This window comes from Hetaerina americana, unplaced genomic scaffold (genome assembly GCF_022747635.1).
Source record: "Hetaerina americana unplaced genomic scaffold, ioHetAmer1.1.p SCAF_2, whole genome shotgun sequence".
NCBI lineage: Eukaryota > Metazoa > Arthropoda > Insecta > Odonata > Calopterygidae > Hetaerina > Hetaerina americana.
In genome coordinates, this window is record NW_027286763.1 from 79,457,481 (window position 1) to 79,471,547 (window position 14,067).

Sequence of the window (14,067 nt, forward strand, 5' to 3'; positions counted from 1 at the left end):
CTCGTCTTCCACTGATTGCCGCCCCTTTTCGAACCAGCTAAACCACATATAACATGCAGAATGTTTCATAGCATCCTCAACATAAGCCTTGGTAATCAACTCAAAAGTTTCCGAGGATTTACAGAGGTTCACACATAATTTCACAGAATAATGTTGCTCCGTTACTGAGCTCATTTCCAGGGATCTGATTTTTTGCTGTACTCCACAAACAACCCTTCACCTAAATGGTCATAATTAATCAACAAAATGGTGTCTGGAAGTTTCCACGGACACAACGCCTCCAAGCCAATGAATAAGTAACCCACTGGAGGTGTGCTATTCAGAAAGTTCGGGAATTTTGTAAGCAGACCTTGTACCATATTACATCCTGCGACATGTGCCTCTTTTCCTAAGCTCATTGAAAAAGAGGGTTTCATCTGATACAAATTTTTTTATTGTCATAAATGTCATCCCATAATTTGTATTTTGTACAACTTCAAAGACTCACATGAGAAATTGTTTCAATATTAAACTTCATGTTTATAATTAATGCTTTTTTAATAATTTCCTTTGAATCATCCAGGTAACATCAGAGCTACCGCCCCTGTTAAGTGAAGCCGATCTCCATGTAGCTCAATTAACACTAACGCTGCTCACCTCCATAGCCACACTCCTACCCACTGCTTTAATAGGGCCATCCCATGCCATTCTCCCGGAAGTGCTACATTTGGTTCGATCACCTCTCCTTCAGGGTAAGTTGTTGAAGTGATTTATTCTATTTTTATGGGATCAGGTATTATTATTTCTTCCTGTTTAGTTTACCGTTTATAAAAATTCTTTTGTATGGCAAAGAAAACATGTACACACACATGTGATGTCAGTTTTATTGTTTCTGCATTATGCCATTGGAGTGTTGCTAAACTATTGCTTGCTGTTTCTCTTATGTGTGGCCCACCCTCCAGGCCAGGCTGAAGGCTCTTGGGAAAGTATTAGTATATTTTATTGCTCATTGTGTTTTGAGCGGGAAATGTGGCATCAAGGATCTCAGGCTCTCTTGTCAAAACAAATGGTTTTTTGGAGTTCTCAGATGACATAAATATGGGGCTCCAGCATTTCAATGGCTAACTCGACCATCGTCTGCAGGGTGAAGTCAGACTTCATCCTGAGCAGAGTAAAAAGTCAGATTTCTTCCTGAAGTCTTGACTTTTACTCTGCACATGGTAGACACCCTAGGACTGTTATTTGGCACCTGACCTTGGAAATGAATGTCCATCCTGATTTCCAAGGTAGGACAGACAAAAGTGTGCATGTGCCTTCTCAAAATTTACGTCATGCTTGCGTTTCAGCATTTTACAAAATACCAATTTGGTGGATTCCAAAATGATTTGTGGGGTATAGCTCTTTATGAGTAGGCTGGAGGAACCTGGAATTTTTAGTTATGAGGATTTGCTTTCAGTGTAATGGTATAAAATGCCCTCAATCAGGAATTTTCTCCCTCTATAGCTGCATTCATGTTTTCGCTCAGGTGCTGCCCTGGATTCCATGCTGGGGTTCTTCAGGGCCTTAGTGGTGGCTGGACTCCCTGGCTTGGGGCATAGTGACCTCTTGGGCATGCTTGTGTCACTTGTCCACAGGAGTAATCCTGGAGCACCTGCATCTCATCAGTCTCGTGGAACCCTTCCTGTGGTTCATCGCCAGGTAAAAGTCCTATGCACCTTAATGGATTTTCCTCAATTCCTTACCATATTTCCCGATTCATTAGATGTCCTTTCTTACTCCAAAATGTGGTCTAAAATCACCCTGCATCTAATGGGCTGTGGTTAAATGGCATAACTTCGTCCTATAAAATGCAAGCTTATTTGCTGAGGCAAATACTTAGAATTTTTTCCCCCATCAGGCATAGATAATGATTGCCTTCATTACAAACTTCCAAAAAAAGAACTTTCCAAAATAAATTGGAAATGTTCTACCGTGTAGTGCATTTAGTTTCATAACACATGTGGTGCTGCTGCTGCAAAACTTGCATGCATTGTGCCTATGGGGATGTCGTCCCACTGCTAATGTATTATATATTTCGTGATAAACTCAAGAGTTTACTGGCACTCACCCTAAATAGTGTGAATAATGCTATTCAATGCTTAATGCATTCCTTTCTATTTCATGTACATATCTATCTGCTCAATGCCCTGAAGCAAAGTGTTACATAAAAAGTTAAAATTAGGAAAACCTCTTGAACCATAAATTGTTCTTCATAATCATTATATATGTCTGGTTAGAGATGCTGTGTTAGGGTGTATTTATTCTAGATTTAATGGGAGACATTGTATTCTCTTTAAGGCTTATCACTCTTTGGCTAAATGTGTAGCTGCCCTCACTGTGACCTGGAGTCGAGAAGAAGCTCTCGGGGTTGTTGAGAAATTTTTGGCTGATGTGAGGAAAGGTACAGCTGAGTGTGCCGGTGCAGTGTCACCACCTAACCAGGGAACAGCCACTTCTGTTACCCCAGGCCGCTCTGATGCCGAGCATGTTTTTGCCTTACTTGCAATTGGAGAGATAGGACGTCACCTGTAAGTATTTCATTTAGTATGTTATTTACATGGATTTAGGGCGATTTGGGTTAATATGGATGGGTTCTGGTGGATGTTTACTCTGATGCTGTTCTAATTTTTGTTTGAAATGTGGCACTTGAGAATATTTCTCATCCTTGGTTAGTCAGATTAGATATGAAGTGAGTTCTGTTTTCCTCTTACATAAACTTTTGAAGCATACAAGAAACAGAACCCAATGGTAATGAGTAGATCTCAATCAAACTTGAAATAGTGAAAGACGACAAGAAATAATGAGGTCCCTTTATTTTGAATTTGTCAGTAAAATGTATCTTGGCCAGATAAAGCTGTGTTCATTTAAACATATGGCTATGTAATAAAGAAATTAGTAGATATAAGGTTTGATTAGTTTATCAATTAGATACAGTATCCAAATACTAGTGTATTTTCTCATTTATATCAGATTTGTGCAAAAGTATTTATTAATGCAGTACATTATTTTTTATATTTAAATTAATGGGACTAAACCAAGAGCTAATGCTAAGAACTGGAGCCAGAAAAAAATTAGGATGCTAAAAATTGGGAAATTCATATTAGATTTATGTCTTCCATTATTTCATCCTTTATCTGTCGTTTATAAAGGATGTTTAAAAAATATTTGACATGCAGTGCATGTATTTCTATATATTTTGTGCAATCATCAAAACTATGGTGAAACTAATAATAACCATAAAAATTGCATGTAAAAGTTTGTGAGAGCTCAAAATTCTCAGGAACTATCAGCATAAAGAACTGAACTTAAGCCAACGAACAGCTGAACTAGCACTGGAACTAGGAGAAAGAGGAATTGACCTATTACTGATACACATAAAGTTTATTTAAAACTCTAACACCTGGAAAAACATGATTTGTTTTATGCCAAACCCGGAAAAGTCAGGTCATTGTAAAATCAGAAATAAGTTGTGGCCCTGATGCTTAACATATAGTGATGCCATTATCTATATGTCATATAATGTAGTGTCATTAAGACCCTTTTTTATCATAAAAATTACAATCAGTCTTCTGATAAAGCCAGGTAGTAAGTAATGTATTCTTTGCTAGAAAACTAGCTGGGCTGTAGGAAAATATATGTGTATCCTTAATTATTAGTTTCACATAAATGCAAAGTTTGCCTCTCTCATTTGGAGAATCTTAAAGATAATGTTTTTGTTGGAAACTTCAATAAAAGACTTCAAAATTTAATATGTGCATCAGTGAATCTTGAAGAGTCGAAGAGATTTTTGTGAAAATCAGCAGCCACCACATGTATTTTTTAAATTTATTTTGAAAAACATATTCCATCAAATAAGTTGCCACAGTATTTGTTTACATGTTATTTAGTGTTGTTTGATTTTGCGATTAATTTACCATTAATATGTTTTTCAATGACATGTTTTTTTTCATGAAAATTTCCATCAGTTACTCCCAAGTAGACTCAATTATGGCCGTGTGGAAACTTGCATAATTCAAAAAAGTTTTCCGCCTGCACTATTAATGTCATAGCATCAACAATGGTATCATTGGAAAGAAAAATTTAACGTTCTCATAATTTTGTAAGGAAGTACTCATTGCTTCCTGAAATTCAAAAATGTATGAAGGAAAAATTATTTTTGATAAAAGAAGTTTTGACCAATCTCAAATTCAAAAGATTTAGGTCATACTAATAAAGTTAGTGTTTAATTTAAAAGATGCATTTACTTAATGAATCTAAAGAGATTCAACCCTTAACCAAACATGATTACATAAACATTTAAGGGGTTTCTTGCTTACTATCAAATATTATCGAGGAAAATCATCGTATTTTACATCACTTTATATGGAAAAAAATTATTCATTAATTGAGTTTTTCATTTTACAAGAAAGGTTGTGGAACGAATCATGCTCGTATTATGAGGTTCCACTGTATCTTGAACATTGGTAGGGATTTATTATTGTTTGCATTTAAACCATGTACTTGCCTGATACTTGTGGTGCTAGTTCTTTTCTCATTAAAGTTTTACCACCCAAAACCACTGACATCTGTAAAATATGTTGAACAGCAAAATATATTGGCATTATTGTTTGGACCATAAATTATGGCAAGGAGAAAACTGATCCATAGGTTTCCCAAAAATAATTTGTGCCTTTTTTTCTGTTATTGGAATATTTGAAATTTTTCATTTAAAATATGATTTTTTTTTTATTTTCTTTAGAGACCTAAGTGATGTTCCAGACATAGGACGAGCCATCCTGGACTCATTTTCACCACCATCGGAAGAGGTTCGCTCAGCTGCATCTCATGCCCTCGGTGGTATTGCAGTTGGCAATCTGTCTCATTTCCTGCCTTTTGTACTAAACCAAATTGAAGCGACACCTAGGAGGCAGTACCTCCTTCTGCATTCCCTCAAAGAGGTTGGTGCTTGCCAAGTTTTAGATGATAAATAATTATTTATTAATTCTCTATTTTGTGTTTGTTAAATCCCATAGCTATATAATTATTAGCATTTGCTGAAATGGGCATTAGCTGTGCAGCTGAATTGTTTTTATATTGGAGTTTCCTCATAAATATGTTTGATTTAATAAAAATGGAGTTTAGAGTTTATAAATATGCGGTTTGGAATAGGAGATTTCTCTTTTTTTTCCCCATGTTATCAAAGTTCTGTGGTTGTAACTATACGTCTTCTACATTTCCAGAATTTAAAAAAAATTGAAAATGATAAAAATAAATTGTTTTGTTTGCAAAAACTTTTATTAGATTAGCTCAAATTTATGGCAATATCATAAACCCAAGCAGTGTCAGCTTTACCTTGAATTATGCATTTTGAAATTTTGCAAGTTAGACAAGCATCACTTTCTTTTAATTATAATTTATTTAGGCACACTTCATTCATATCTAAGATTGTTTTTTTATTGAATGGTGTTAGCTTTTGATAACACGTAAAGCATTATATGGCATATCAAACTGTGATCTCAGATCTCAGTGATGAATATTATCCTATTTACAATTTTTAACTACACATTTAGTATCTTAGTTTGGCAAAAGTAATATGTATTCCACCCATTTCAAACGTTTAAGATTCATATTTTTTTTTCGAGAAATTAGTTTAAATTGTTAAATCTAAACCCAAGATTTAATTATATGTTAAATATGTCTATCATGGGTATTGCATAAGATAACAAATCAGCAATATTGCAGTCCAGTGTTATTTATTTTTTCAACTTTGATGAAATAGATGCCCTTCAAAAAATTATTGAAAGTTAGTAGATCAGAAAAACTGGAAATCTAGTCAGTTGGATAGATAATGAATTTGCTAGATGATTACAAATTTAAGATTTAATCTTACATTAGACATGAATTTCACATCCCGATTTGATGTTCCTTTAATGGCATGTATTTATGATGTTATACAGCAAATGACCTGATGACTATTAAAATTTGTTAACTCTACCCGCCCAGTAACATGAACCAGTCTGTGCATGTATTTACTGCGCTGATGTTATCTTTCCTTGCCACCTGTCACCATGGAACTCTTTTCATTTTCAATGTTGAGGGTTTTTTTTTTTTAATGGCTGGCAAGTGATACTAATACAGATGTGTCCACATTGCAGATCATTGGAAGCCAGAGTGCCACAGGTGGCGGTGAGCTGCAGGCATGGGTGCCTGCCATTTGGCAGCAGCTGTTCTGGCACTGTGAGTGTGCGGAGGAGGGAACAAGAAACGTTGTGGCTGAGTGCCTTGGTAGACTTACCCTTGTCGATCCTGGGGCCCTGCTCCCACACCTACAGGAGTCCCTCTTGTCAGAATCCCCCCTGATGAGGACAACTGTTGTCACCGCAGTGAAATTCACCATTTCAGATCAGGTAAGTAAGGGCCAAATAACTTTTTTCCTAAGGTATTGCACTGAGTATAATTCTTAATTCATCGGTAAAGTAATCATTATTGTGAGTGATGAAATTTTTGTTTTCCCAAGCATCATATGAATTCTTTGAAGTGATGTTTGATTGCAGATGTTTCTGGTGTATTAATTGGGAGGAAAATCCTTGGGTTTATTGGTTAGGCACATGTTTTGAGGTTTAACATTTGCAACATTGTATACCCTTAATTGTAATGCTAGTTAGCCGTAGTAATGTGGGTGTTTGAAACCTTAACCCAGACCCAAGAATTCTGCATGTAATCTCGTTTATGTTCATTGGTATATGGTTTATCAAAATTACTGGAATAGCAAATTAAGTTAGTGTCTTGTTAAATAATGCTTCATGGCCGCTTCATTGATAGGGAATTTGGCATAGGGCTGTGTGGTATGATTCTGATATATACACCTCATTTTGATATTTTTTATGTTGATCAGTTAAATGGGGATAATTTTAAAGACCCAGTAAATCAAGGGTCTATAATTATCATTAATACAGTGGAACCTCACTTGGCAAGTGACATTTCACATAACGAGTAACAAGGAGAGGAGGACTCCTGGAGTGATTACACCGGCTGTTAATGTTTTTTATTTAGCACAAGTTCCACTAGTGTCATGGTGTTGCTAGTGATGCTTTTATTATGAGATTCCACTCTATGCTGATATGGAGAATACTGTCAAGGTGGATGATATTGGGTTGATCTATATGGGTATTGCCAACATGGTTGGTGTTATCAATATGGATAATTGTGAATATGTTATGGTCCCAGTTATTCAAAGTACACGAAAATTATCGCCATGTTGATGTATCATTTGTCGAGAGTTGATATTGGGAAATAAAAATTGCATTGGCCTACTGTTTATGAGGCCCTTTTATTTAAAATTTTGTAATTATTCCTGTGGTTGCTATGAGCTGAGTGGACTGCACTCTCAGGAAATATAAATAAAAAATGTAATCTGGAAAACATTTGTGTTGGGAAGGAATGGGGGCGTGACAAGTGTGTTTTTATTTCTCAGCCCCAACCAATAGATGCACTTCTTCGCGCTGGAGGAATGGGACGATTCCTAGGAGCACTTGAAGACCTTGACCCAAATGTGCGGCGGGTGGCTCTTGTGGCCTTCAACTCAGCTGCACACAATAAGCCTTCTCTTGTGAGGGATCTCTTGGACACAGTTCTTCCTCGTCTTTATGCTGAAACCAAAGTCAGGGTATGATATCGTCTCATCTCTTTGATGTTCTAGCCACAACTTGTGAGTCAGCACCTCTCTTGATCCAGATATGCATTCCAAATTAAGCTGTAAATAGTGCACGCAATGCTAACACATTCAGAAAATGCAAATGCTTCAGCGTTAATGCATGCTCATGACAGTGCGGGCAGTCTTATACTTAGGGTTGCTGAATGTTACATTAATGAAAAATAATGTTGAGCATATTAGAAAGTGCACTTGCACCATTCTGTGTGGCATACTGGTTTAAGTGTTGTGTAATACATGAGCTTGTTAGCTGGAACCTAATTATTACTTGCAAATGTGTTTTTGAGCATTTAATCACTCAAATTTATTGATGAAGTTTCAATATTGCTTCTTTGTTGATAGATTTTGGTTTATGGTTATTTTTCATTTGTTGATTAATAATTTATTTTTAACTTCCAGAAAGAGCTAATAAGAGAGGTAGAAATGGGTCCTTTCAAGCACACTGTTGACGATGGCTTGGATGTGCGTAAAGCAGCATTTGAATGCATGTACACCCTTTTAGACTCTTGTATGGATCGCCTGGACATATTTGAATTCCTCAACCATGTTGAAGGGGGCCTCCGAGATCATTATGACATTAAAATGCTCACCTACCTTATGGTGGCTCGGTTGGCGCAATTATGTCCCTCAGCTGTGCTACAGAGTGAGTAGAAATTTTGTTTTATTCAAGTGTCCGAGCGATTGTGGCTGATATTCATATGTTGTCATGGTGGTTTTATGTGATATTATGAGAATTTGAATTCATCATCACAGGTTATCAATCTGAGGATTGGTTTGTTGCAGCTCTCTAACCTATCCTGTCCCCAACCAATTTCTTCAGTCCCTCAAAGTTCATTGCTCCGACATTTTCCATTGCCTAATTCCTGTACCTCATCCTAAGCCCTCCTCTATAATTATTCTCCCTCCATGTTTCCTTCCATTTATAACCTTCAGAGGACTATCACTCCTCGGTTATGTCCATTCAATTTCCCTTGTCTTCTTGTGTGTTTCCATATGCTTCTCTCTTCACCCACTAGTTCAAGTACCTCCTTATTTGTCATTCTATGTATTCATTTTATTTTCATTTATTCCTCAGTAGCACCACAATTCCATTACCCCCTACCTCCTGTCTCTTATTAATTGTCTTCATGCAACAATTTGTTTTTTAACTGTTTCATAATCATGTTTGCTAAGTGACTACTTGACTAAGTGACTAAGTCACCCAGTCACCTACTGTCATTGTACTGAGCACTGCAGTCATTAAATGGCGGTCTCATGCGGTCATGTTGGAAGGGGTTTGACAACAAATGTACAAGATTGGTGAAAGTTGGGTAAAGCTTATTTCGTAGACACTGTTGGTTGCCAGTAGGATTTTTGCTATCTCTAACCCTACAATTGCTATGCCATATTGTCCGTGGGAAGGATAAGTCCTTGAATCTGTTAGTTCTGGAATTAGATCCCAAATTTTATATTCATGATCCAAGCGACCAATGAGTGTGAATAATTTGCGAGACCATGGCGCTGAACCTTGCAGATCTGAATTTATTTAGTAAGTTCAACCTAGCATTGAATCGTGTTCCTTCTAATGATTACCAACCCAACTCCAGAAGCATTTCTGTGACGCTTTTTTTGTTATCATAACAGTTTTTAACGAAATGCCCTGCGTTGGACCTTCTCAATTTCCCAAATGAGACTTTTTCCAGTTGGATCCCACTACATGCATATTCTAAATGAAGAATTGGAATATGCATCTTGTGTAGTTTTGTCATTATTTTTTAATGCTTATAACCCAATCTGTGCTTTGACAGTAATTTTATCTGTGTGAATTTATGTACTCTCTGTGTGTCATTGTATTTTCATTTTGATTGTAAATGTATCATGTCAAGCCTAAAGTTTATTCCCTTGTTTATATAAATTTTCTCACGCTATAGGGCTCGAACGTTTGGTTGAACCTTTGCGCAGCACATGTACAATGAAAGTCAAGGCAAATTCTGTGAAGCAGGAGTACGAAAAGCAAGATGAGCTCAAGCGTTCAGCTATGCGGGCAGTTGCAGCTCTGCTGACTATTCCAGATGCTGGTGAGTATGAAACAGTGGCTAATGTGACGATGTGGATGCCTATAAATTAGTGATTTTTTCTTATAAATCAGATGGTATTGTTCTTTAAATATTTTTTCTCTTCTTCAAATAGCCTCCTTACTTTTAAAATTAATTCCTTGCTGAAATTTCCGATTTAAAATACTAACAGAGTCATTTACCATATGCAGTTTTTTTGAAAACTCCATCAATGTTTAGGATAAGAATTTTTTGCAAGCTAGGTTCACTTCTCAAAAGGCATATGGAAAAATGAGTAATTCCTCAGGACTTCTTTTTCTTAATTCTGGATCAAGGGGAACAGCATGAGATACTGGGGAGTATTACGCGTATGAGGGTGGTCCTAGAAGTACACAACCCAACAAAGGAGAAACAAAAATTTTGGAAAAAAATGTATTTATTTTTTAACATAATCTCCTTTCAGCTCTAAACACTTATCCCAGCAATGTTCAATGAGTTCGTTCCCCTTTTTATAACAAGAACTGTCTAGCTCCTCAAAATAGCCCTAACTGCCAACATCCTTTCTTCCCTGTTGGAAAATCTTTGACCACTGAGCCATTTTTTTAAGTTTGAGAACAGAAAATAATCCAAGGGGGCGAAATCTGGCAAATAGGGTGCATGAGGTAGCAATTCAAACTTTAATTCATGAATTTTGGCCATTGCAATAACGGATTTGTGAGCTGGTGCATTGTCTTGATGAAACAACACTTTCTTCTTAGCCAAATGCGGCCGCTTATGCTTGATTTCTTCACTCAAGTAACTATCATTAACTATTTTTGTTACTTTGTCTTTTTTCATTCATACACCAAGCTGTTTTTGTGGCCTTAAGTTTAAACTAAAATTTGGGCAATGTATATCACTTTATTAAGTCTATGTATTATCTTTCCATTATTAGTGTGACTTATTTAATACACTTGTTTCATTTTTTGCTATGGCCTTAACACTGTTCACATAGCCATTCACACACACTGTTCACTCAACCATTTATTATACAAGCGGTCTTGTGTGTTAATTCTCAGTCATTGTTAATTTCACTTGATTTTAATGAAATTTTGCATTTATTGACCATTTATGACCAAGGTTACAATGTGAACACCTCAAACACCTTGCTCAACTTTTCCTTATTTGTTGTAAACAATACAAATATTGTGCATGAAAATTATAAATTATTGACTTAAATATGTATAACTCATTGTTTAAAGATGAATACATTTTCTACTCCTATTTTACATATTTGGGTTTACACCTACTTGTAAACTGCCGTCTATTTATGACTTGTTATTTTAAATGGATGTTGTACTTAACCTTTTGATTTTTGGTACATGGGTCTCCTCAGAACATTCCTGTGACTGTTTGTTGATGTTTTAGCTTTTTTTGCTGTCTTGCCATGTGATTAGTAATAAGACTGAAATGAAAGTGCTCTAGCAATCTATTTAGGGATAATAAATATTGAAATTCAGTAACTTAAGAGGCATCCTGTTTCAAACTGCAAAACTGATAATTTCTTCAGTGTCAACTAACCTATCTGGTTCCTTTGAAAATATAGCTACTCCTCGTTTACTACTAAAGTAAGAGAATAAAGTAGAAGAACCTTTCCATTTTAAATTTAACTGCAATCGTACATAAGTTGCACTTTATGTCTCAGTTCATTGTGATGTTAACAATGGATATTATTTGCGGAAGTTATCTAATCCAGAGGTAATTTTACAATGGGCCCAGAAAAAATACTCTTAGGTATTAATGTATGTGCAGTTCTGTTGTTTAGGAATTAAGCATAGCTCTGTTTCTAAGTCTTACCTATTGCAAACACTAAACATCAAAACTTTATAATAAACCATTCTTTAAACTCCTCATGATTTCTAGCTTCCTTAATTCCATCTATCATTCCTGATCTTTTCCTCCTCCTTCCCCACTAATCCAAGATCATCCCCTTGATCACATTCTTAAATGTCTGATTACCTCAATATCTCTCAATTCCACTTTTCCTCTATCTTCGACTTCTCCGAACAACCATCTTACCTTCCAACATATCTGTACTCATTTTCCTTTTATTTCTGTTCATTTTATTATCTCTTCAAAGGCTTCTAAGTAGGCTGAGCCTTCATCAAAGCAGGCTCAGCTCTCTCAGTTTTTTTGTGTTTTATAAAAATTATCCTCGGCAGGTTTTTTGCTGTGGATGACATCATTCCTCCTCTTTCTTTAAATGTAATTGATTCATGCATTCAAATCTTTAATTCACCGGCATTGTTGTGATTTCAAACTTGTGTTTCTATGGTGCCTCATTCACAGACAAGAGTCCCCATCTCGGAGAGTTTGTCGCCCAAATCAGGAGCTCTCCGGATTTGCAAGGGATCTTTGAGTCGATTCAGCGTGACTCTTCAGCATCGGGACCCACACCTTCAACCCAGAGGCACCTCCGGCATGGATTCCACCCACGTGCCCACGATGCAAACCCAATGGACCTGAGCTGAAGGGAACCCCGCCCCCGCTTGCGCCCATGAATGGAGGGGGGGTGCACAATGTTGCATGTCCATCCCCTTTGAAGCGCCCACTGATATGTTCTCAAAGGCAACTACACTACTCACAGGAGAAAAATCTACAGTCCAAATCTTCCACGTTGTGAACAGAAATGCAAAGAGGCACCCAATCGCAAAGTGTTTGTTGAGCTGATGGACCATTGGATAGGGGGTCATTGTCTCTGTAAAATTGCCAAAACTAATATTCCAGGAAGGTGAAGGAGGAGGGGGGAAATAAGAAGCTTTGCCTTTGAAATTATTATGCTGGCTAAATAGTGAGCGGTCATCGGTGGTGGTTAATCTCCTTAACCCCTTCTCTTAATTTGTTCACTGTTTTCAGTTGTTTCTCCTGAATGTGAACAGTGTTCCCAGTATTTTTTTTTGTTTTAGGGTGGGTGTACTTTATGTCCCAGTACAAGCAATTGCAATGTTTATTCAATTGTCAAGCCAGGTGTGCTATCGTAAAAAAAAATCCCTTTGCATATTTTTATTTCCATTTAGGGTGTTTTATTCACTTGATATGGCATTCATTTTCATTTGGTTGATCATTGGCAAATTGTCCTTACACTCAAATTGTCATTGGATGAAAATGTTTGGGTTTAGTTGATTGATGAGTTGCATCTGGTGGACTTGAGTGAGTGGTGTGCAGTGTTGTCAACAAATTGCATGGTAAACTTGGGTGTAAGCTGGGCTGTGACAACATTGATGACTTATGTGAAACTTTAGTTAGCATAAATTACATCTTCTCCGGTGACCAGGTAATGATGACATCAGTAAAAGAAGAATCATTGCAGTCTTGCTGATAAATTTGATGTTTTCTTGACATTTAATGGATTCTGACATTGAACCCATTTTATCATGGACAAGAGTAGACACCCTGAAATTTTTATGGTAATAATGTATCCACCACCATCACCTCCTTCTTGCTAATCTGTGCCAATATTTTCTTAGGAACACTTTTTTCCTCAATAACTCTTCATAAGTTTTCTGTAAATTTCATCATTGAGTTCCATAACCCAATGTTCTGCCTTCCACTTCTTGGAAATTTAGTACAATTGCAAGGTGTATTTGTTGCATTGGCTATGCAAAAGTTAAAAGTGAATGCCTAAGCAGGCGAGCATATTAGTCACAACTGTGTAATGAATCGTTTGATGTGACTATGTGTATGCAATGGAGTTAAGCATGTTTAATTGATAAATTCTTATGTTAGTGATGTTCTTAAATAAAGGTTAAGTTGTTTGATTTGATTATGCTTATTTGTAGGTAGCAGAAAAAATTATATTAAGTTAATTATTGTTGGTTTGAGATCATCATTCCAGTTTATTCTTGAGCATAACATTCATGTGGATTGTTCACCAGGTTTCCATGGCATGAGATTATTGAGGCACTCTTCCAGGTTTTTCTGTGCAAGTTGGTATTTTTGTCAGTAGTTCTTAATCACTAGCCCTTGAGTCAGGTTGAAGACACTAGACACTGGTTAAGACTTTTGAGGTCGAGTTGCCTTAGGGACCAGTGGTAAAGCTGCTGTCAAGAATGACATATGATGCAGAGACATCAGAAGAAGAATGCAAATTCATCATTGATGTGATGCAGAGGTGGGTCATGGCAGGTCCTTCATATGCTACTGCTGAGACCCCTGTAAAGGGCATGCTGACGTTTAAGACACACAAAATCATCCCTGTCATGACCGGTCCAAATAGGCTGCTCAGCATTATTATTCAGGCCGCACATTCCACAATACTCGATGAGTATGTGGAATGACTGGCAGAGA

At 36.7% G+C, this 14,067-nt stretch overlaps 1 protein-coding gene across 1 annotated transcript in view; it reads left to right on the forward strand.

The window, feature by feature from the left end:
• Cand1 (Cullin-associated and neddylation-dissociated 1) overlaps window positions 1–13,538 on the forward strand; it is a 44,977-nt gene extending 31,439 nt beyond the window's left edge. Inside the window, exons 15-23 of the mRNA XM_071585422.1 lie at window positions 563–731; window positions 1,505–1,677; window positions 2,317–2,546; window positions 4,757–4,955; window positions 6,153–6,404; window positions 7,472–7,663; window positions 8,108–8,351; window positions 9,619–9,765; window positions 12,070–13,538. Coding sequence (XP_071441523.1) covers window positions 563–731; window positions 1,505–1,677; window positions 2,317–2,546; window positions 4,757–4,955; window positions 6,153–6,404; window positions 7,472–7,663; window positions 8,108–8,351; window positions 9,619–9,765; window positions 12,070–12,251 — 1,788 coding nt within the window. The 3' untranslated portion in view covers window positions 12,252–13,538. The remainder of the gene's footprint in view (window positions 1–562; window positions 732–1,504; window positions 1,678–2,316; window positions 2,547–4,756; window positions 4,956–6,152; window positions 6,405–7,471; window positions 7,664–8,107; window positions 8,352–9,618; window positions 9,766–12,069) is intronic.
• Window positions 13,539–14,067: the final 529 nt, after the last annotated feature.